The sequence below is a fragment of the Leishmania braziliensis genome, chromosome 35 (assembly GCF_000002845.2).
Source record: "Leishmania braziliensis MHOM/BR/75/M2904 complete genome, chromosome 35".
NCBI lineage: Eukaryota > Euglenozoa > Kinetoplastea > Trypanosomatida > Trypanosomatidae > Leishmania > Leishmania braziliensis.
The window spans coordinates 246217-270415 of record NC_009326.2 but is presented as its reverse complement, the minus strand read 5'-3'; the positions used below and the strand labels follow the sequence as shown (position 1 = coordinate 270415).

Here is a 24199-nt window from a genome sequence, read left to right as displayed (position 1 = left end):
CAGTCTTGAAGCAAGCACGCGGTTCTGTTTTATGCGACTAGAGGGTGTTAACATACGAGAGGGAGACAGTCACCATTACGCGAGTCCGCACCAATTCCACTCCAAAAATGCCAACCAGCTAACCAACAAGAGAGCAATGCGAGCACAACTTTATAAAACCTCAACTGAAAACAAAGAAAAAAGAGACGCGCCAATGGCAACGAGTGCGTGGCATGCCGGAAAGAGAATGGCGTTGTCAGTGAGCATGCCCAATGCAGGGAATGGGCTGGTGAGGCAAGCGCTCCAGAGTGCGCGCTTCCGGAATCTGATTCCCTCTGTGCACGCACACCTGACCCTGTGCATTGGCCCTTTTCCCGACTTGCTTGGTGTGTCTGTTGGTGCGTTAGTAGGGGAGCGAAAGAGGTTTAGCGTAGTAAAGGAACGCACGTCCCGCCCACACGCTGCCGCCAGCACGAGCTCAGAGCAACGTTGACTGTGTTGCTGCCCAAACCCGTGTGTCACTTCCCCCCTCTTGTTCGTGGGGAGAGGCGCTACGCGCTGCGGCGGTACGTCTTCGTCGTGGGCGTGTTCTTCACTACAAGTGCTTCTTTGCGTCCTCTCCGGGACGAGGCTGTGCGGCAGCGGGACTGTTGCGTCTGCTTGCGTTCCTCCAGCACCATCTGTCGACGGCTGCGCTTCAGCGCCTTTTTCGTGTTCTGTGTTACTTGCTGATCGCGGCGAGCGCCGTTGATGCTGGCAAGCTGCATATTGAGTGTAGCGAGCACCGCATCCAAGGGTACACGACCAGTAGCGGCATCCGCTTCGTCACTGACGTCAACTGTGTCCAGCGCCGTCGCAGAGCGCGGTCGCTTCTTGCCTAACGGCGCCTCGTCGTCGTTCTTTTCCATCGATTCACTCGCACAAACCAAAGCGGTCAGCTCGTGGCGGCGCTCCTCCAGTTGCTGCACCACCACCCCCGTCACCTGAAAGGCAACGAGTGAGATCTCCTCGGAGATTGGCTTCGCTCGCAGCCCTAGCCCAAGCAACGGCACCACACACTTGCGTAGCAACGCTGCCGGGCAGAGTTGGGTTTGCGTCAGCCACCGCACCTGGGCATTGTAAATGCCGTCGTCCAGGTGTAGCGCCTCTCCGTCAGTGGGAGTGTCCGCCATCTCGTGTGGCAGCACCGACATCCAGCCGCCAAATAGCTGCAGCAGCGTGGTGCTGCGCACCATGTAGTTCACAAGGCTTTCCTGATGCACCACTGGAGAGGTGAGGGAGCAGAGTTGATGCTGCAGCGACGTGTACATGATGCGCACACGCTGCTGGACATCTCGATGGTAGCGGTGCCGACCGGCCGCGGCGGCGCGTGTCAGGGCGAAGAGCGCAAGTTGGGTCTGAGCTCGCAGCACGTAGATGGCGACCTTGAGTAACTCGCTTCGAGTCGGGTTGGCAATGGCGCGGTGGGCGTTGTACGTCTCCATGGCCACATCAGACGTGCTCACGAGACCCAGGAGACGCTTCACGAGGCTGAAGAAGACTTGGAGGGTCTGCAAGGCTTGAGCAACGGCCGCCTTTGAGGGCGTGTTGGCCACTTCCGTGACGAATATGAGAGAGACGTTGCCGCAGCCTTTGCTCGCCGTGGCGTCATCCTCGGTCGTGTCGCTGCCTGCCTGATGGCACGTCCACGCCTGCCACGCGTCCTCTTGCAGGTAGCGACAGTGGCGCTCAACGTAGATGTAGAGGTAGTTTCGCAACACCCGCATCGCCACCGCACGCACCCACGGGTGCGTGTGCAGAAGGAGCACCTCGATGATGTGGGGTAGAAGACGTGGCGCCAACAGCGGGTACAGCTCGTGTGGCAGCGCCGTCAGCATTGTTTCGGCGGCGCGCAAGCTATAGAAAATGTACGCCCACCCCTCGAGCTCCACCTTCTCACGTGACTTCGCTGACAGCTGATTGAGCTGCTTGTTACGGCGCGAGGCCGCCAGTTGATCGAACATGCATCCGTCAAGCACAGCTGAGATCGACCACGCACAACAGGCCTGGAAGGCGGCACGGTTCTGCGCCTTGGCGGCTGCTGCGTCTTCGTCTCCCTCTTCGTCCTCGCCGTTCTGGTCGGCGCTGAGCTCGTAGAACTCTGCCAGGCCAGGGAGAATGGCGGCCCATGTCTGCATACCCATGCTGCGCGTCGCCCGCGACTGCGTGGTGGCCAACCACGATGACAAGATAGGGACCAGCACATCGACGCCGGCGCAGCGTGCCAGGTGCTGGAGAACGGTGCCACCCTGCCAGCGACACTCCACCCATTCACTGCCCGTCACCGTCGCCGCTAGCGGCACCAGCAACACTGGCGCCTCCTCGCGCAGGATCACGGCGGGCAGTCGCAGAACGAGCGCGTCAAGCAGCTCCAGCAGCGCCGTGCGCCCTGTCAGCTCCGGGTAGTCGAGGTTGCGGCAGTAGAGGTCAATGTGTGACTTGAACTTCTCCGGTGTCAGGCGGTACTCCAACAGGAAGCGGACAAGGATGAGTATGCAGCGGCGCCGAATGACGCGATGCGCACTCCAGTGCAGCAGCAGCTCTGTGATGATGTCCATCAAGTCGTAAATTTCAGCGATATGCACGTGCTTGCCGAGGATGGCGTAGAGAAGACTAAGGGAAACGGACATGTATTCATTCCGCTCCATCACCTCAGCACGGACGAGCTTCACGAGCTGAACGGCGTTGGACTCCGAGACGACGTACTTTTGGTGAGCCACCATGGCTGCCGTGAGGCGCATGGCGCGCTGCTTGATGACGGAGCCACGCTCAATGAAACTGGTCACGGTCTCGAAGAGTTCCTTCTGCAGCCCGTTGACCGCGTCGAGCGGTGGCCGCAGGGAGACAAGCGCGAGCAGGCAATCGAGTGCGTTCGCGACGACCGCGTCGCTGCCTTCGCCCTGCAGGCACGTGAGAACAGCGGGGACGAGCGACTCAAGCAGGCCACGGTGCTCGCGTGTGAAGGTGACTGTGAGGTCGCTTCCGGGGGCTAGGAGGGCCGTTGCCAGCTGTGTCTCGGCACGCGCCTGACGGGTGACATGCTTCGCGTCCCCCTCTGCCACTGCTTGCGCCTCCGCAAACGACCCCAGCCCGTCCACGTCCTCGTTGTTCTCAACAGCGTCGGTGCCCGCTGCGCCGCCCTCTTCTTCATCCTCTTCCTCCGAATTGCGTGTTGTGTGAGTCTCCTGCGCTTGATCGACGTGGTCCTCTTGCTCTTGGACAGCCTCGTCGTCTTCTGACGTCGCACTGTCCTCCCCATCGATCCTCCACTTTTGCTGCTGCGCTCGGTGGTGGCGCAGCATGTCCAGCTTCATGGCCGCTTTCGAGTAACGCTTCTCTTTGCCGATCCCTAGCACCTGTTTTAGCACGCTGAGCAGAAACTTCAAGAGGAACTCATCGAGGGTATCGAGCACGACGGCGGTGACCGGGTCCTCGCGGTAGAAGTTCTTCGCCGCCTCGACTACCTCCTTCCCGTACCGACCGCGGTACACTCGCAGTTTCTGCTTCTGCTGAGTGGCGAGGACGGTTTGAGCACTGAAATCGACGTCGACGCGCTCCGGCACTGGGGCGACGAGGTAGTTCTGATCCAGTTGCTCCTTGCGGCTCTGGCGGTCTGCCGCGTGGAGGATGAGGTGCGCGTTGCCGCGGATGCGACGCGTGCCATCTTTCGCCTCGAACGCGGCGATCTTCTCCTCACGCGTGCGATTGTGCTGGTCGAGCAAGCGGCGCACCTGCTCAAACGACTTCTCCACTGACATCGTCGGGTTTGCCATGAGCGAGCGTGCAACGCGTACGGCGAGCAGGCGCACCTTGTTCACAAAAATCAGATCTGCACTCCCGCCTTTGCTGACGGTCCTGTACTTGCTCCTCATTTCTTGTACCAGCAACGCGCGGGCTCGGGCGCTGCCATGCAGCTCCCCCGCACTGATGGCGGTGTCGGATGGTGGTGTGAGCACCCACGTGATGCGGTGAAGGAACGCCTCCATAACTGTCGCGGCGTCGCAGTGCCTGCCGAGAAAAGCGAAGCCCTGCAGCGCCCGGTTGCGCTTCACTTCCACCATGGTGCTCATCACCTCCACCTGCTCCTTCTGCACCCCCACTTCGCCAAGGTAGTCGTCCAGGAAGATGAGCAGCAGGTCGTTCAGCACCTCAGTGAGGCAGTCAACGCCGTACCGGTAGTCGAACCCGGCGTGCGTGGCAGTGCCAAGCTCTCGCAATAGCGCCTCCTCCGCGCGCTCCACGGCGGTGTCTGGGTCTACCTCCGCGTCTGGTGGTGGGTTGGTATCGCTCTTGCCGTCATTGTCGTCCGAAGCCTTCTCCATGCGCTGCCGGCGCGACGGCGGCGGTGACGAGTTGTCGCGCCGGTGATGTTTCTTGGACCCCTTAAGGGCTTCCTGCACCGGATCGTGAGGAGCGCCGTGTGTGGGCGGGTGGGAGGAGGGGACCACTGCAGTGGACGAGGAGGACTTGGACGGTTGTAGAAGCTTGCTGTTCGGCTCATAGAGCTGGTGCAGGAGCGTCACGACTGTGTAGCCGAGCACGTGGAGCTGGTAACCATGGGCGAGGTTGTCTTTCAGCTTTGTCACGACGAACTTCAGCTTGGATGGTCCCGTCTCCTGCAGCATCGCGCCAATAATTCGGCGCGCGCTCTCCCGATGCTTGTCATTCTTCGTGCGCAGCTTCTTGATGAGCTCGTCGAGCAGGTGGTCGACGTGCACGTTGAAGCGGTCCTCTGGGAAACGCTTCACAATCTTTGTGATGGCCATCGCCACGGGCAGGTGCAGAAGCGCATTTTTTGCCTGTGTCCCCGCGGCGTCTTCGCGCTCCTGCTCCCGACGCACGGCAGTGATGCTGTGCTGGTTGACGGCGCCGCGGCCGCTGATCGCCTTGCTTGCTTCCTTGTCACACATGTAACTGTACAGCTGCGGCAGTACGTCGACCTCGAGCGTCCTCATCACCTTCGCGCGACGGTACTCACGCTGCTTCGCGGATAGATCAGTACGCACCACATCGTCAGCGTTGTTGACCTCGTCGTCCTCGACTTCCCTCTCCTTGTCCAAGGGCGCCACCGTTGTGGTCGACAGCGATGGCGCTGCACCTTCCCCGCCAGTCTCAGCAGGGTTGTCCAGAAAACTGAAGTTGTTGAGCACCTGGACCACACCGCGCAGCATCGTTGCCCGCAAGTTGGCATTTGCACTCGCGTTGGAAAGAAAAAGCGACATCACGCGGTAGTACGCCATCCACGGCAGGCTTGCCGCAATGGAGCTCACTGTGAGCAGCACGGCATCGCAGTAGCCACGCGCGCGACCCTCCGTGAGGTTGGCCTGGTTGCGCTTACCCTCCGCAAAGTCCTTCACAGCGCTCATCAGAAACGGCACAAAGACGCGCAACACGTCACGCACGTTCATCTCCGCAGCATGCTGCCGCAGCACCGCTAGGGCGTGTAGGCGGCACCTATGCTGGACGTGACCGACGTTTGTGTAGAAGTTCTGCTCCGTGTTGGGGGAGTACAGCAGAGCAAAGCTGGGAAACTCAGCACTGAAGTGGCGTCCGAAGCCCTCAAGTGCCTGCATATGCGCACAGCGAATGTGAACATCCTTGGCTACGACGCCGCGCCGCAGGGAGGCGAGTACCTCGTGACGTAGCGTACTCTCCAGCAGCTGTGTCCTGTACGCCAGCTGCTGTTCCGTGAGTGCTGCACCGCCGCTGCCGCGCTGTCCACCCAGGGAGGCGTAGCGTACCATCGAGTGTAGCAACGGCAGCACAAGTGCGCGGATTGTCTGCTCGGGGTCACGTAGGAAAAAGAGGATGTTCGCAGCCAAAACTGCCACTGCTTCGGCCGCAAGCACTGGCGCGTGCTCTTTGTCGAGAGGCAGCTGCACATCCTCGGCACCGTCATACGCCCGCACCTTCCGCACCCCGCTGGTGTCGCTTTCACCGTTGCTGCTGCTACCACGGTGAAGGGCACCGTAGTTACCGAAGTGAGCGAAGAAACTGTGAAGAGAGCGCAGGGTGTGGTAGCGTAGGTCAAAATCGTACCGCTCAAACGTCTCGTCGCTTTCAAAGCTATTCAAGCAGGCGACCGCACGCGCCGCTGCGGTGAGCTGGCGACGAAACCACACCACTTGTGATGGGCTGACCGACAGCGGCGATCCTGGCAGGGTGAGCTTTGACACCGCCACCGAGAGTATGGCACAGAGTGTGTGCCGGGCGTGTGGGCTGGCAACCAAGTTGAAGAGCCGCACCAATGGCTGCCAGTGGGCTCGGCAGTCGACCTCCGCCACCTGCTCCATCAGGGCCTGGGCGATGCTCGTCACCATCTGCGTTGTAGACGAGTCCGTTATGCACACCGGATGGGCGACCATCTTCAGTGCCAGCTCGAGTAGATGGCTCATCATGCTCGACAGCGAGGACGCCGACGTCGACGTCGCCGAGTCGACACGCAGGAATCTCGACAGCTGCGCAATGGTGCGCATCAACTCTCGCCATATGGGCACACTGAGAGACATGATAGCCGTTGGCCTTTCCCGGTTGCGCGCACTCTGGCGACCCTTTGGCGAGGCCGTGCGGATCGGCTTGCCGCTGCGTGACGGCTTTCGCTGCTCCGCGCGCGCCGCCACCGCCTCCACCGAGCCTGTTGACATTGCCGCGGCTTCCTCCTCTCGCGCAGCGCCAGAAGTAAGGAGAGTGTAGAGGGCGGTGAAGATGGCCATAATGTGCTGCTCCAGGAAGGAGTGCCGAAACGTCGTCACCTCCGGCAGGCGACCGCGGCACACTCCGCCCTTATTGCTCGCAGCCACCGAAGAGACCGCAGGGAGCTCCTTTACCTGCTCGTCTGCGTAGCTCAGCAGCTCCGAGACACAGTGGAGACCTTCGTTGAGAGCCTGCGGCGAGGCACGGTGCACCGAGGTCGCACTGTGGTTCATGGCAAACACCTCCTCCAGTGTCCCGACTGCGATGCTCGCGTAGGCGGAAAACAGCGGAAGAAGGGCCGGGCTGCGGACCCACGCTCTCAAGAGGCGCAGCACCGGGGTAACAGCGCCCTTCGTCCCCGCCGCAACGCCGCGCCGACTGGCGCTGATGGCAAGCGTGCCACTGTCACAGTCCAGCGTGGTGCCTTTGGAGTTCTCAAAGAGCATGTTGAGGTAGCGCGTGAAGAGGGGGAGCGCGGGAGTGGCGGCATCATTGCCCACTGCGCCGCCACTCCCGCAGACGCTCGCGTCACTTCTGCCACGCAGAACCTTCATGACGTCCTCAGGGAATTGCTCGAACAACAGCGCCACAGTCGTCATGGCGGCGCGACGGACGTGGGCCATAGACGTCGAGATAGCGCTGTTGGCCAGTGATTTGCTCAGCAAGGCGGCCCACCGCCGCACTCCTTCCTCCTGTGCTGTCACTTGGTGACTAGTGAGGCTCGTGAGAAGGTCGTCCAATGGTGCACGCAGCGACTGCTTGCACGCCACGAGGTAGGCTTGGAGGGCTACATGCAGGCACGTTGAGACGTAGACCGAGAAGCGCTGCCCCACAGCGTGCAGCATCACCTCCAGAAGCCGCAGCGCTCTGCCGAGTTGCTTCATGAAGCGCTCAAGGCGTCGAACACCGTGGTGGCTGGTGCGCCGGCGCGGCTCTGAGACGGTGGCCATGCCCGTTGCACCGCCACTTGCCTCCTTCGCAGGCAACACATTACATCCTCCGTACACAATGTCCATCCACACGTTTGTGAGAAAGTCGTACGCACTCGCGCCGCCAGCAGCCACGGGCGTCGACGTAGTCGATGCCGGCATGGCGAAGGACAAGAGGCGGTGCAGCAGCTGGTCAAACACCTCTGCGAGAGGGTCCTTTGCAGCACCAGCACTGCTGCTCATTGCCACCGACGGAGTAAGATGCTCCAGATAATTCATCAGCCGCCGACTTAGCACCGCCTGATCCTTCAGCTTTTTCTTGGATACCTTCGTCAGCAACTTCGGCAACGCGAGGGACAGAGCTGATGAGACGTACGCGACGACGTCATGCGCCGGCACGTCGCTCTCGACGTGAAAGGTGCTGAGGAAGGCGAAGAGGTTTTTCATGCTGTCGCAATACGGGATAAGTTTTGCGTGATATGTGTGGAACGGCTCCACACGCAGGCGCTTGAGGTTGTCCACGGCCACGCGCTGAAGCCGCGGGTTCGCCTCGGAGAGGTAGGAAAGGAATATACCCTGCAGCTGTGCGTTTCGGGCGTCAATGTCGCACTGCACAGCCGCGGCGACACGCTTGCGCTGGTGTGCGGTCAGCACCCCACTCGGCGCGGTGGCACATGCCCGCATTGCAGCTTCCAACCGCTTGTCGAATTTGCGGAGCTGCGAGCCGTTGATGCCGTCTGGATGGCGATTCTGCTCCACCGCAACAAGCTCGAGCACGACATCTTCCACGAGGCGCACTTTGCAATCGATTGCGGAGCTCGACTTCACCATCGCCTCCATTATGGAGAGGAATGTCTCGGCAAGAGTGGAGCGGTCGGTGGAGGTGGCGTCCAAGGCAGCTGTGGTGGCGTTGATGTGCTGCTGCTTGCGGCTGGTCGCCGCCATTGTTGTGCTGCCTGAGTTGTTCATGTAACGCTGCGATGCGACCCAATGCTGGTCCCAGCGTACCACTTCGTAATCTGCCTTGGTGCTGTTCAGCAGCGTCACCGCCGCAGTGCTGTATTGGGTGCTGGAGAAGACACGGCTCACCAGCTCACCCTTGGCGTGGCGCTGTTGGTCGGTGAGGTGGATGCCGTAGAGGCACGGCAGCCCGGCGAGCTGCGCCTGACACGATATGATGGCGGCCGCTGCGTCATCTGTGTCGTCGGCGACCGTGTGCTCACCACTACGCAAGGGCACTACCTCCGCCGACGAATTCACACGACTGGTGGCGACTACGTCACCCATGATCAGGGCTCTGGCGTAAACGCACACGACGGAGTTCCACACCACCGGCTCCAACCACCGGCGACGCTTCGACTCGTGGTGCTGCGCCGGTGTGGCGAGGCTTGTACTGCTGCTGCTAGCGATCAGCGTCGCTTCGTCCCCTTGCTCATCACGCCCCTCCTCAGTGTTGTGGTCGTCGTCATCGAGGTCCTTGACGTTCGGCAGACTCGTTTGCTCCAGCGCTACCAAGCTGCACAGCACCTTCGACGCGATTGCCCACGCACCGGCGAACTTCATGTACAGGAAACCAATCATCGTGTGCGCAATGAGTTTACGATGGAACGGGTGTGTGATGACGCCAGACTCCACTTGGTATGTCAGATGGGATAGCTCCTGTCGCATGCCATCGAGCTTGCCGGTGTGCGAGAGCGGGTTGAAATGCGCGGCTCTGAGCAGCGCATCAATCAGGTCGAGCGGTACTACCGGGGCATCGGTGAAACGATCCACCGTGTCCAGGGAGGGATGGCACACAAGACGTAGCAGCCGCAGTGCCAATAGGCGAAGACCAGGAATCGGGGCAGCGAGGCACTCGAGGAGCACATCCTGTACAAACGCTCTGTGAAGAGCGCTTGGCAGTGCTGCACGGAGAGTACGCAGGGCTGTGCGTGTATGAGCAGGAAGCACCTCCGCTGCATGTGCAGGCTTGCCACATATCGGCATGAGGGCAGCGACCCCAGTCCCAGCATTATCCTCGCAGAGCTGACTGTTCGCGTCGAGACTGAGCATCCGGAGCAGTGCGTGCAGCAACACCTCAGCGCCGTGTAGGAGCTGAACGCGTGCCTCATCCGTGACAGCGGCCGTTGCAGCTGCGAACTCCGGGTTTTCGTCAGCAAGGCTGTTTCTGCTGCTGCCTCCCGAAGCTCCACGTGATGATGTGGCAGCGCGAAGTTGCTGGAAACCATGTGCAAGCACCGCCACGGTGCGGCAAAGGTGATGTAGGCCCTCTTGATCACCATAGCATATGGTGCTGTCGTCACACACAGCGTCCTCGACGGTGTGCTGTCTCTTTTTGGCTACCTTTTTCAACAACTTCGTGCTGCTGCGTGCCGAAGGTCCGGCGGTCAGCTGCACCAGCATGGCCGCCACCTCCGCGTATAACGCGTAGACGGCTGGGTCCAATGCGGTGGCGCGAACTAGTGACGACGTCATTGCGGCTGTCCTCACAGCCGGTTGAGAGGACTTCGCATTTTCCTGGTCCTGCTCCTCGATGCTCTGCAGGAGGTTCAGGAGGGCCGTCCTCACGGGAGAGGACGAGGAGGATGTCGCCACTGTGGTCGACACCAGCAGCTGGATGGGTGGCAAGGCACAAGACACGTACGCCATTGCCTCCGACACGATTGAGGACGGCGCAAAGCGCTGCGTTGCCTTGTAGTACCAGAGAAGTTCCAGTGACATCATCTCGAGTACGTCTCGTATCGACACTTCCTTGCTCGTTTCTGCAGCAGTGCTGTTTCCTTTGGTGTTACTTGCCTTGACTGAGGCGGACGGCATCGATTTGAGGCGGAGCAGCTGTTGAAGCGGGCTCACCACCATGTGCTGCGTGTGATCCTGCAGGAGTCGACTCAGCAGCACCGCACGGCGGACGTTTGAATGGCGCAGCGCGGTGATCATGGCCCCGTCGGACGGGGTCAACATAGCGGCCGCATTTGTAGCAGCACTGCGCAGCTCGCGCACGTCCGCTGTGGCGCCCTGGCAGAGGACCAAGCCAATTGTGTGCAGTAGGGTGAGGGCGAAAGGAGTAAGGGAGGACGGAATGCGCAGGCGCTCGCGGCGTTGCAGCGCACGCTTAGCGGCGTAGGCATCCCCCTCGTCATTCTCATCCGCATCGCTATCATCCTCTGATATGTAGGCATCTTCGCGGGTGTCATCCAGGTCATCGATGCTGTCAGCACGACGTGCACCGCCTTCCCTTCCCACGAGATCACGTGCGTCAGCCTCCTCGGCGATGCGGCGCTCTTGCTCGAGGGCGAAAGCGTAGTTCTTCTGCAGCACGTCTTGCACGAAAGCGAAGAGGATTTGGTGCGCCTCTTCAGTGCGGTGACACCGCGTGATGCTCGGCGACGCCTTGGCGGCTGCCTTGACGCACACGTGCACAGCTGCCTTGGCGACCGGCACAAACCACTGCTGCAGCTGTAGGAGATACGAAGATGCATCGGCGCCGGCGCCCGCGGACGAGCCAAGGTAGGGAGACAAACAGAGCGGAGAAAGAAGGCCGAGAGCGGCAGCCGCCACCTCCAGCAGGCATGTTGCATCAGCTTCAGCGTTCTCCGTTGCAGTGGCAGCGTCGAAAGACGCACGGGAATGTCGCTGGCGAAGTACCGCGAGTAGCTGCGCTGCGAGGCGCTTCAGTAGCGCCGACTCACGACTGTCCACCCACAGCGCGAAGTTAACAGACCCCATCACTGCCGTAAGGAAGTGAATGTACTGTGGCCCCAACGGCGACAAGCTGGTGGAGTCGAGGCTGAGCACGGCCGCCGCGAGAATGCGGTGGCTGGGGCGCATGTTGGCGCCGCTCACAGCGGAGACGGCACCGCTTACCTCCGGCGCCTCCGCTGAAGCACTGTCGCCGAGCTCATTCTCGTCGGAAGAGTCCTGCTGAGGGAGGGCTGAGTGCTTCTTGGTCTCACGCAGCACTATCGCAGCAGCACTGCCCAGTGCTAGGCTGCCTATGCTGCGCAGAAGGTACTGGGCCCCATGGACATCACTGACGCTATGCACAGTCGCACCTTCCTCTCCCCCCTCGCTGTGATTTGACACCCCAAAGACGGCAGACCAGCGCGTGGAGTGAAGGTCGGCAGACCGCTGCTTCCGGGTGTGCTGCAGCGCCTCGTCCTCCTCGTTGACGGCGTCGAGGAAGGGAACGAGCGGGTGACGAAGCTCGTGCAAGCGCTGCACAACATCAACGGACGAGCGCGCCTCCCCCACGTCTCCGCCTTGCAGCGTCAACATCTGGAAAATGTGCAGGAGCCGCACGTGGTGGGTTTCAAAGGAGGAGCTGAGCGACCCGCGCACGCCGCGAAATAGTTCCGCGATAAAGTACGTCAGCCCATCCACAACTGGATGATTTGGTAGCGTCGTCCGTACAAAATCGAGCAGCAGCGCGCTGTTCACCCAAATTCCTGCGACCAGTGCCGTCTTAACAAAGTTCTGCCCATCACTGTTTTCCTCTTCACTCACCTCCTTGTCGCCGTCGTGCTCACTGGCACTGCCACGACTACTCGCTTCGTCCCCGTCGCGTTCTGCTGCTGCTGCTGCGGCGGCGGCGGCGGTGGTGGTGGCGGTTGCAGTCTCTTCGTAGCTGCGCAGCACATCACCACATGCCTCCTCCACCACCAGCGGCAGCAGCTGGCGGCTCAGACGACACAAAAAGGCGAGCAGCTCCGCCGACAGCCGCCGCACGTATTCCTTTGTGTCATGCAGTTGGCCAACGTATTGCTGAACCACCCGACGGACGAGAGCGGTGTGAGCTGGGTCGGCCCAGCAGTCGCGTAGCTCGCGACACCACGCTGCCTGCACGGTGAACACCAGTTGCAGCCGAGCTGTGTCCACGATCATGTGCCCAGAGTGGTCGTAAATGCCAGCCTGCACTGCCTGCTGAAAGATCTGAAAGTAGGGCAGGAACTTGCTGCCCATGTCTCGCACAAACGCAATGGTCAGTCGCGCAAAGGCCTCGTACGCCTGCGTCGTTGACCCATCCCCGGGCTGCTGCTGCACCGACACAGGCTTTGCTTTCTTTGAGCCTATCGACGCATCCGCGGTCTCGTCGGCGCGGTGCGTTCCACGGTCTATCAAGCAAGCCAGCAGCTTCTGAGCAAGCTGGCGATGGTGCAGTTGAAAGAGGGAGTCCGTCTCGCACAACTCCAGCACTTCCCAGCGGAACTTCTTGAAGTCCTTTGAGGTGTGCGAAAGAAGCTGCTCATTGAGCTCGAGATAGAAGGCAGGGCGGCCTGCTGTCGAGCTGCCTCCCGCAGCGCTCGTACTCGAGGCTGCGAGACCGAGGCTGAGGTTGCCGAGAACCGTGTGTCCCAGCCCGAGGCGCACATGCTCGACGGCATGCCGGAACACCTTCTGCTTCCCCACGAGGGTATGGCCCTTCTTCTTTGGCGGCATTTCGCTCACCTGCTCACCAGGTGCTGGGATTAAGATGCGCCACGTGTGTGCGAGTGGCTTATTCGGGTTTATCCGTTGTTAGTACGATTAATGCTTTCTTTCTTTTGGGGGAGGGGGGAGGAAATTCCGTTGCGTTAAAGCGAAGAGGAGGACGAGAGAGGGGGGGGGGGTGGTGGCACAGACGGAGACACACGCCCACAGGAGCGCTGCCACTATGCGCCAGACGCTGCTCGTTTGCTGCCAATTTTGAACGGCGCGAGCGACAATCCGCACGCCCAAACTCTGGCGAAGGAGAGAAGGGAAACAGTAAGAGAGGGCGAGGACGGAGAAAGGAAAGGTGGGTAGAGGAGGAAGAGGAGCTTGACCGGCGAGCAACTCAACGTCACGCATCCCCAACCCGCTCGACTACCCCACACAAGCCTACATACAAGTGTAGAGGGGGTCGCAAGGAGGGGTGATGGTTGTGGTGACCATCTTCACAAGGAGGACACGGAGTGGTCTGCAAAAGACAAGCAACGCACACCCATACATGGGCCTTGATGTATGTATGTGTGTTGCACCACTACTTTTGGTTTGTGTTGCCACGTCGCATACTTCTTTGCATTTTGATGAGAGTAAATACGTGAGCGCGTGCCGAGCCGCTTGCCCGTAAGGCGAGAAGGTGCTGAGTTGCTACGGCGTGTCGGTGTAGAGCAAACTGCGATATACTCCAACCCGCTGCGGTGGAAGATGCCCTGCCTCTCCAACGTGCCGTTCGCCGCCTGCATCACACTCGCCTATTGAGAATAAAGCAGCATTGCGGCGCTCCATTGCTGGTTCGCTGCTGCTCAGCGTCTGCGACAGCGGCGATATGGCAACACTGCTGCCGGCACTACGGCGTCCTTGCGCGATGTTCTCCAACAACCAACTGGACGGGCGAGCCTCCTGTCGGTGTGATGCACCGCCGTGCACGGAGGCGCAGTCGGGAAGAACCGGCGCCGCTGCGAGGGAGACAAGCGTGGCGAGGCGATCGAGAAAAGCCTTGAAGCGCCGCAAATGCGCGCAGGTTCGAGCGGCGCAGTGTTCTCCCGTCGACGGTGACACGGACGCCGGCGATGAAGAATAAGGTGAACCGCACGCCGATTTCACGCGCACATCCTTCACTTCCAACAGCTGCGCAAAGACATCACGTGCCACCGCCACGCTGTAGAGGAGGAAGAGCGTGTGCTGTGCACGGTGGGAGTGAACTGCATTCCCTGCCGACGGCGACGGCGGCGGTGGCTCGCGCCAGCCGTCCGCCACATCCACATGGATCCACAAGTTATCGGTGTCACTGGTGTGTCGATACCGCAGGTGTGAGGTCAGTGAATTCACCAAAGAGGTTGTGTCCGTCGCACTGCGCTCTTTGGCCACGCTGCCGCCCCCTTCTAAGGCAGCGGCGGTTGCAACGAGGGCCTCGAAGAGCGTCCGCGAGAGCTCCACTGCTGCACCACCGGCCACCAGCAGCAGACGTCGCCAAGCTCGTTGCGGGTGACCGTCCGTCACCGACCAGTCGCCCATACCGTGTACGACGCTGCTGTCACGTATCGCATCTCTGCTTCGCTTGCGCGACGATAATGGGGGAGGTGTCGGTGCCACCGGAGACGTATTCTCTGCCCGCTGAGATTGACACGACTCGTCACGGATCCACTGATGATAGAGCATCTCACTCAACTGCCGCGTGGCGCCGTCTGGCAGGAGGAAGTACAGGTACGTCTCTGCAGCAGCGTGAGGGACGGTGGTGCTAGCGTCGTTTTGTGTGCCGCATGCTTGCGTGGTGGGGTGCAGGTGTGTCAAGAGCGCGCGTTGAGTTGTGGCCATCCAAGAGGCCGGCAGTGGCTCTGTGAGGTGCTGTGGTGAAGAAGAAGCGCGAGGCACCGCCGTCAGCTGCTCCAACCCCTTCTGAAATGCGTTTAGCCTCCGCTGCACACTTTTTAAAGGTAATGGTGCGCCACCTACGACGTCAGTGCTCGTCTTCCACCCAGATACGGCGTGCTCCGTCCAAGGCGCAGATGTCGGTGCCGTGACCCACGCCACGTCCAGGCATGGGACACCCAGCACCAACGCTGTGCAAGCAGTCGGGGTGAGCTTAGGGAGAAGACGTAAGCCTGATGAGTCGCCTCGGCACGACACGCACGACTGCCGTGGGTAGTGCCCCACCACGCACAGGATCGGTGGCGGGGGGTGCATAGCACCGCTGCCTATCGAGTCAACTGCAGACTCACTGTCATCTGCTGCTGCTGCTGCTGCTAGGTTTTCTCGCCAGCGAACGCAACCGTGCCGCAGAACAGCAAAGCACGAAGGCAGCTGGGGGTGTCGACGGACCACTGCTGTGTGCAAGTCCCAGACGTCCTGTATGTGCACAGAGGCCAGGGCGTCTCTCACCGTATGACGGCTCACCCTTGACGGTGCCCCCGGCGGGACAGGACGTCGATGTTCGCCAGCGACACCACTTTCGCCGCTCGTTTCTTCACGGACAGCGCACTCCTCTTCGTCGACCTCCGCAAGTCTTACAGTGGAGTAGAGGCATTGGCTCGCGGGTGCCATCGTACAGGAGCAGCCTTCATCACCGCCACTGCTGTTGACGTTTTTCCCTTCGTCCACTCCGTCCCACACGACCGACCACTCTGGTGTGAAGGAGGCGCGTGCACGCAGAATCGCGTCGATGCTGTCTGGTGGCCCCGGCAGACGCGTTGGTGGTGGCGCCAGTCTACCTGCCTCTCCCTTTCTCCTTGGAGACGTCACCACCAGCCACAGCCCATCGTTCTTGACGGACGGTGTAAGGGGAGTGTCAAGTAAGACGCGATAGCGGTGTTGAGCGGCGAAGAATGGAGGCACGAAGCGAGAGGAGTTCGTGTTGGCCGCTGCGTCTGCGGTGTCTTGCGCAGCCTTCGCGTGTTGGTGGACAGGCGCTAAGTGAAGGTTAACCATCGAATCCACATTCCCATTTCCGCCTTGTTGAGTGTTTTCGGCTTTGCTGGCATCTGCAGGCGAGTGCCCCAGCAGATCCTCTGGGCACAGCGGCGTTGGGTCCGGCGTGTTGAGTTCAGCACCGCACAGCCACGAACTGGGCGACAGTCTATGGGGCGTCACCGCGGAGAACGCTGGGGCAGGGATGGCGGGCGCGGGAATCAAATCGGCACTGCAGCTCAGTGCCGCCGCCAATGCTTCTCTTGCCACACTACCGTCGTTCTCCTCAGCCTCAGCTGAGTCGGAGGGCTCTTCCTCGATGGTTTCTACGCCCGCGTTGTGTGCCGTGCACGCGACCTCAGCAACAGGGCCAGAAGCCTGATTCGCAGTTGTGTGGGCATCGGCAGCGATCGGGGTAGGAATGTTCGACACCCGCGATGCAATGTCGGGAGCAAATGTGATTTCTTTCCGTGGCCCTCCGCTGCTGCGGCGACGGCGCCGCTCCACCTCCTCGTCCTCCCCATCCGGACTGCACCGCCAGTCCTCAGCGCTGGGCAGTGACGGGCGGGGCGCAAAGGCGGCTGTGATGAGGCCGGTAAAGCCGCTGGCAGGTTGCACGTGCCCCTGTACGTCTCTGCCGATTTGTCCCTGTGCTTCGTCACTGTTTGCAGACGCTTCCCGTGACGCCGTGCTGGATGCAGCGCTGTTCAGCGTACTTGCTGTGAGCTGCCCAAGCGCCTCCTCCAACCCAGGGTACGCCGAGTGTAGAGAGCTGCAGAGATCTGCTAGCGGTTGCAGAGGAACAAGCATCCACTTGAAGGCAGGGCCGAGGCACAGGGGGCACACCTGGCGCACCTTGCGTGTTTTGCGCGGCTGGCGTGACGGCGGCGCAACGTTAGAGGGAGTTGCCCGTGGTCCTGGAGAAGCCACCACTTGCACCTCATCGTGATTACTGTGTCCATCTGCAGTCTCCTCTGTCGCCTGCGGAGTGTCTCCTGGAGTTTCCGCCGCTGTACTGTGGCACAATGACTTCGCTGATATGGACGCCACAGTCGCGGCAGCCCATCGCACCTCAGCGGCGCCCACCTCCTTCTCTAGTGTACACCACGGCCATTCGATCATCAGTGGCGCACATCCGTTCTCCAGGGCCTTGTTGATGCAGTCGTAGCAGAAACAGTGGCCACAGGTTTCGATGGCGGCGGGCTGGTACCGCAACAGTCGACTGCAGAGAGCACACGTGAGGCTTAGCTTCAGAAGGACGCAGTTGTGGAAGGAGAGAGTGGCGGCGCTGACGAGGGGCATTGTCGTGGGTGGCGTCATCGCAGATGGCAGAGTGCTCGCCGTTGTTACGGTGATCACAGGGGCTGCTGCAGTGGCTTCCGCAGTGACGCGCTGCTCCTCAGCTGCTGCTTCGTCCAACGCAAAGAAGAATTGCGTGAAAGAAAAGTTGGCGAGGGATATCGGCGAGGGTCGGCGCGACGGTGAGGTGGCGGTGGCTTGGTCATGATGATAATGAGCCTGTGGTTGCGGCGCGGGCAACGAGGTTGAAGGCTGAGTCACCATAAAGGCGCTGTCCTTGTGCGTGTATGTGTGTGCGTGTGTGTATGTGTTGGTGCAGCGTGTGCCGCACCCTCTCTATGACCTCCACAGTGATGGAGGAGTAGGTGAGTAGCCCACTGTGTCACTCCCACACAAAAGAAAATCGCTACGTGGGTACACTACGGGCTATTGAGCAGATCATGTGCCTGTGCGTCGGTGTGCTAGCGGCAGAGGTGAACACAGCGGGGGGGGCGAGCAGAACGGGGTGAGGAAGAGGGAGGAGCACCAGGTAGATGGAGTAGCACGACAGGTCGAGGGACTGGGTCTCTGGGTCAGAGGGCCTTTCCATGCCGCCGCCGCTGCTTTTTCGGTTGGTCAAGTGAGCTAGTACGTCACAGCGGCAAAATGCACGGAGGAAGGAGGGGAAAGATACCTCCTCTGGGACTTCGCGGTGCCAGCATTTGACTTCGCCAGCTCTGCCCCGCCGCGACTCTGGCGTTTACCGGCGATCCGCGCACATGGTCGCACGCTTACCTTTTGCATTCCTCAGTTGTGCACATGCCTGGGTCGGTGAGGGGCAGTGGTTGCGCCGACAACAGAAGACCAAACGAAACGAATAACAAAGAAGAGAGGGGGTTGGTGGGGTGGGGGCGCAAAGAAGACGAAGTGGCCCACATGCACCGGCGCTCTCTCTTCTTCCCGCAAATCTCTGCGCCTCTGCTTTGAGGTTACCTGCGCATGCGCCGAGTAGAGGGGGAAGGTAAGCAGAGCCGCAGAAGTTGGGGAGCGAGGGCAATGTGTGCTCAACCTCTACCCTCCGCGTGCATGTCTCTGTAGTGAGTGGAGAAGGCGTCGAGTCGAAGAGAGTACTTCCCCTCTCTTTGTTTTCGCTTCTATTGAAGAGCCTCCCACACCGCTTTCTCAGGCTGATCAAGCTCACACACACACACACACACGTGCGCGCGGCCACAACAAGTCACGAGAAGCCAGAGAGAAGAAGAGAAGGAGGAGAAGAAAAAGAAATGGAAAAGTGTGAGTACGAGCCAAACACGAACAAAAATCACCACAAAGGCGGAAAAAAAAGGGGTGCCTGTTTTTGGTCTGCGTGTCGTTTTTGCCCCTCCTCCTCCCCCCCAAACGTTTCCCCTCGCACCACCACCGAGAGGCCCGCAGGTCGACCTACACAACCACACCTCACCTACCTCCCCGCTGCACCACGGCTACAGCCTTGCCGCCTAGGACGAACCGCCTCTACCGTTGAATCGGGCCATGCGTCTCATGGGCCCGTCGTGTCCTTGCTCGTCCTTTCCTCGGGCGCGTGCTGCTCGATCGGCGGCAGACGAATTCCGGTAGACTGCATGCCCTGATCCAAAGCGGGCAGCGCCCATGGTTTTGCTCGAGCGTGAAGGCGACGGCGTCTGTCGTGCGGGGAATAGAGGATGCCAGTCTGGCGTCTGAGAGTGGTGGCCAAGTCCGTCCTCTGTGCAGCTGGCGTTGGAGCTTCTGACATGGCCGATTTCGCAAGCCTGTCGACTTTGTCGCTGTGTCCCAATTTCCAATGGCCGGAGGCACACACGACGGGCTAGTCGCACCAGAATAGGGCTCCCGGATAAGTAGCACTATGCCATCCTCGTCTGTTGCAGGGCCCGCGCTGAGCGCCACGAGGAGGGAGAGGGAGTCCGTATAACAGCAGCCACACGTGCTTTTCTGTGTCTTGGGTCATCTGGCTGTCCTCGCACTAGCTCGAGCCCCCGCCCCGCCGCATTGCACTCGGCGCGATAGCTGCAAGCAAAGGTCCCGTAGCTTTTTGTCGCGGCGCTTATGACTGCAGTATTATCTCACAGCACCGCGGCCACTCCTGACTTGATGTCTGTCTGTGCTGCGCCATCTGCCCACAGCGAGTGAGGAAGCTTCGCTAAATGGGGGAGTTGTTGCCTGCCTGCCACTACCTTTGCTTTGTCTGGCGAGTTTACCTCCAGCACGTCAGGGAGTGGGTAGGTTGAAGCACATGCGACCGCTGCGCATGAAGGAGGCCCTATGCGTGTGGAGCTTCGAAGGGGGTCGACGCCTGCCTGTCCGTGTGAGAGCTGCCAAAGCGCCGTGATCCGGTCTGTGCCTCTCCCGCGCCGCCGAGGAAACAGACAGACACAATTCCACCCCACATGAAGCCGCAGTACCAGAAAAAATGAATCGAGCTGCAGGGCAGTGAAGAGCAGAACGGGAGGTGGGTTTTGCGGAAGAGGGGGGAGGGGCTGAAAGGAGCCTTGGCGGCTCATGTGTGCGAGGATGCGTGTTGTCTGTACAGTGGAGGTCCGCACATAGGTGAGTCTTGGTGGCCTGGGTTGTCCTCTACCCACCCCCCGTCTGCTTGCGTGCCTCAAAAAGTGTGTCGCACTCTCCTTACCGGGCGACACCCATGGCTGAGAGCAGGTTGTAGTAGCTGTTTGTATAGCTGCGGATCAATTTCGGGTCAGTGTCTGCGGTAAACGCTGAGCCTAGCGAGAAGATCTCGGCCGAGGCGGTGACGGTGACGCTGCCCATGTTCTTGGTATACACGGCGATGCCCGTCTGCGATTCGCCGCGAGGGAGGTAGAGAGAGCCAGTCATGGTCTCTAGACCACCATCCTTGAAGACCTCGATGACGCTGTCGTCGACGAAGATGTGCAAGCGTACCACATTAGGGTTCCTCTGTTTCACAGGCGAGCGGCCGAGGATAGGCTGGCTGGAGCCGATAGAGCCAGAATGGGTGCGGTCCATGTACAGCATTGGGATGTTCACTGTGCCGCTCTGCGCGGTCGTGTTGTACACGCGCTGGCTTGTTTTCCAGTACAGGGCGCACGTAGGCGATGGCGAGGTGGTGTACGTCCACGAAACGCACGTGCGGTCCTTCGCGCATTCCGCACTACAGTTGCCCGCGGCGTTGGTGCTGGCACCAGCGTACACCTTGATTGGTGTACACGTCATGTCCTGCGCGCAGTTGGCGATCGGCTGCTGCGTCGCCTCCGGCATGCGCACCGAGACAGTTGTGTGCTGACTGAGGTTCGCGTTGGCACGGATCATGACTCCAAACTCAGGTGCCGTGCTGTCGGTGTAGTAGGTGGCTCCGTTGAAGGGTTCCATGCTGGAGAGCTTGAAGGTGACAATGATCTCGTGCTGACGAGTGATGTTAATGCCAGCCGGGATGAGGGTCTGCGGCATGCCATCCACGAGTACCAACGGGTGGGTCTCTGCGCGTGAGTAGAGGTGGTCCAGACGCAGCCCCTTCAGCTCCGGGATCGGGTACGTCTTGAGCTTTTTCTCGACGCTGTCGTACTCCATGCCGCGCACCAGGTTCTGCACGCCAGACCAGCCCTTCGATGTGATCTGCTGGCTGCTCAGCTCGTCGTTTGTCCAGCCCCAAACCATGCGGCGGTTGAGGATGGGGTCGTAGAAGGTCTTGGAGGCGTAGAGCGGGCCGTAGTCGACGAAGGTGAAGCTGCGCTCGGGGTCCTCGACGAAGATGTACTTGCCGGTTGCCGGGTCAACCTGATAGGAGCCGTAGACGATGTAGTCGCGGTGCGACCGCATGTTGGAAACCTTGAGGTAGTGTTCGCCGCCCTCGTGCAACGTGAAGAAGTCGGGGGACTCGAGCATCTTGTCAGTGCTGTACTTGTAGACGTAGAGGCTGTGAGAGAAGCTGTAGCCGCTCTGGAAGGTCGGGTCGGTGGTGCTGAAGAGGATGACGTGCGCGTTGTCCCCGTCGCTATCGGCGATGCGGGCCACGAAGGCGATTAACCACTGGTCAGGGTTGGCGGGGTCCTGCCACCACTCCGTTGGGTCGCGGAAGTTCCCCAGGCCCACAAGCCCGGGAACGCTTTCCTCGGTGACAAGGGGGTTCAGCGGGCTCTTCTCGAACGTGTTCAGCGTGCGCTTGCCGGCCAGGTCACTCGAGGGGATGGTTGCGATGCACTGGCGCTGGATGTTCTCCGGCTCCGTGCAGGTGTACACAATGACCGGCTCGCTATAGTTGTTGTTCATCATGGTGCCGGAGTAGACGCCCCACCGGTCGTACCACCTGTCGGCCCACATGGCAACCGGCGACTCAGGACGCGTCCACTTGACGTAGTCCTCCGACGTGACGTGGTACCAGGCGATGTCACCCCACAGCGGGCCGTTGGGGTTGTACTGCATGTACAGGTGAATCTTGCCGGTGACGGGGTCGCGGTAGGGGCCGTTGGGGTTGCTGATCCAGTTCTTCCAGGGACGGAGATGGTACTGCGGCTGGGCATCGACGTGGATCGACGGGTCGGCGGTCGGGGTAGGGGTGCTGTCCCTACTGTCAGTCGGCTCCGACGACGAGGACGACGGAGTCTGCGAACGCACGCAGCGGGCGAGGTTGTCATGCGTGGCGTAGAGCATCGCACACACAGTGTACACGCGGCAGAACGTCGTTGTGCACGGGTCACTGATCGTGCCGCCGGTGCGGAGAGTCATGTAGTTCGTAAACAACGTGTCGTTTGCGAACATCTTTGCCACTGCCGCATTGATCGCCGAGACATTGGTAAGATCGGTGATGCCAAGGGCGGCGCCTACCTCCAGACCATCGTTCCACTGAATAAAGACAGTTTGAGCGTACCGTTGCCTCAGGGTTTTAAGTTTCCATGTGGCCATGTCGAAGTCGCCGGTGAGGTACGCGGGCACGTTGCCATACAGTGGCGTGATGGCGTTGATGACGACGAGCGGCACCCCCATCTCCGCGTCGCCGAGGATAGCAAAGCGGTGGGTGTGACCGAAGAGCTGAAGGACGATGATGTCCTTGTTGTTGGACAGCAGGGTTGTGTAGGCGTTCTGGTACATGGGCTTCCAGTACATGTCGTCCTCCACAGGGCCAACGGCACCGCGAGAGATCACGCGGAAGACGTCGGGTTGTGGAGGGATATGACCAATAATGATCACCTTCTGCCCCGCAGCACGAGCTGCGTTGATCTCGCTCTCCATCCACCCCAGCTGCCCACACGGGTCCGTCTCGGTGTCGGGAAGGGCTGGCGACAGCTTGTACGTCCACACCAGGGTGTGAAGCGCCAGGACGCGCAGCTGCGCACTGGCGATACCACTGTAGTAACCGCACTTGGACATCACCGTACCCTGCGTTTCGGTCAGCAGCGCGTACTCCTTCATTACATCGACCTGTGTGTCCAGGGTGGTTTGCGGGGTGGCCGTTATGTTGAAGAAGTAGTTTGGAATGGCGTCGTTGTTACCGAGGACGGTCGTCACGCGCGGGGTGTTGAAGTCAGTATCTATACAGCTATCTACGATGCGCGCGAAGTAGTTCGACAGCGGCGTAAACACGTCGGTCGTCGTCAGAGACGTGGAAGTCATGCCGTGCCGCTGCCAATCACCTGCGAAGAACGTGTAGGCGGAGCGCTGCATCATAATGTCGTTGGTGATGATGGCCAGAAGGGATTTGGGTGAGTCACAACCGACCTGACCGAAGGGCAGGGCCGAAATGGTGGTGCAGGCGCCATAAGCGTCGGCAGTAGCGTAAGCTGGATCGTAGTGCACATCGGAGACCAGGTTGACTTTGATCGCTGCCGCAACACCTGCGTAGAGGGCAAGAACGACGACGGCGACGGCGAGCGCACGAGCGGCTGCCGACACGGTGCCACCGACGTGGCGACAATGCTGACGAGGCATGCGGAGCGCAGGGGACGGAGTGGTGCTAGCTCTGCCTGTTCGGTGGAAAGTGCTGAACTAACGACCGGAAAAGAGAGAAAAAATGGTTGCTGCTCCCGACCGCTCTTCCTCTGAAAAAAAAAAAAAAAAAGAGAGTTGCTTCGCACCCCTGGCGTACGTCTCAACTTCAATGTCGCTGTCTGTGTCACACGCGTAATGCGGAAGCGTCGGCAAGGAGAGCAGAGCACCGAACGTGAGGGTGGTGGTGGAGGATGATGGCACTAACACGTAGCACTCACTCACATGCTAACAAAAATGGTCAGGATAGAGAAACCGAAAAATAAAACAGCAAAATGCAATTATTGCGGAGTTAGCGGTACGGTGCCACCCCCCATCGCCTGCAGGACTCAGCGAGCACACTGAGCTAGGTGTGCTTCTTACTTGTTATCAACAGAGTGTATCAGGCTACTAAGGGCCACGCTCTTAGTGCCTAGGTGAGAGAGCGAGAGAGGCGGAGGTGGATGGAGAAAGGCGAGGAGGGGGGAAGGGGAGATGGCAGCAAAGAATAACGAACAGAAGGAAAGGCGTTTTCTTTTAGGATGAGCAAGACGATGTGGGTGCGGGAGTGGGGAGAAGAAAGCATAAATTGAGTAACCTTAACAAAGCCGAAACTGGCGGCAACAGTGTAACGCAGAAAGGGGGACACAAAAGGGAGAACGAACGAATCACATAGCCGCACAGAGCAGAGCGGGAGATGAGGAGCGGCGGAGGCAGAGAAACTAAGATGTCCAAGTCCACAATCTGAAAGTAAATATGAGTAAATAAGGAAGAGAATACAGTAGCAAGAGCTCCTTTCAATGACAGTTGGGTGTGCTGAGAGTTTTTGCCTCTCCTCCCTGTTTGTGTGGTTGGGTTACCTCTGTTACACGCCCTGATAGTATGCACAGACACACCGACGGACTCAAGCGGTGGTTGAGGCAGAAGACACTGTGTGTGTGTGCGTG

General features: G+C 60.3%; 3 protein-coding genes across 3 annotated transcripts; all 3 read right to left on the bottom strand.

Annotated features, from left to right (window-relative positions):
• Nucleotides 1-530: 530 nt before the first annotated feature.
• Nucleotides 531-13076, bottom strand: LBRM_34_0660 (conserved hypothetical protein; the record flags this gene model as incomplete). The annotated part of the gene is made up of 1 exon (XM_001568129.2): nucleotides 531-13076. One exon carries the CDS (start codon nucleotides 13074-13076, stop codon nucleotides 531-533), a length of 12546 nt encoding a protein of 4181 aa, XP_001568179.2.
• A 672-nt stretch (nucleotides 13077-13748) lies between these two features.
• LBRM_34_0650 (conserved RING finger protein) lies at nucleotides 13749-17567 on the bottom strand (the record flags this gene model as incomplete). Its single annotated transcript, XM_001568128.1, has 1 exon — nucleotides 13749-17567. The coding sequence occupies one exon, from the start codon at nucleotides 17565-17567 to the stop codon at nucleotides 13749-13751; it is 3819 nt and encodes a 1272-aa protein (XP_001568178.1).
• Nucleotides 17568-19943: 2376 nt separating this feature from the next.
• LBRM_34_0640 (beta-fructofuranosidase-like protein) lies at nucleotides 19944-23216 on the bottom strand (the record flags this gene model as incomplete). Its single annotated transcript, XM_001568127.1, has 1 exon — nucleotides 19944-23216. The coding sequence occupies one exon, from the start codon at nucleotides 23214-23216 to the stop codon at nucleotides 19944-19946; it is 3273 nt and encodes a 1090-aa protein (XP_001568177.1).
• Between the last annotated feature and the right edge of the window lie 983 nt (nucleotides 23217-24199).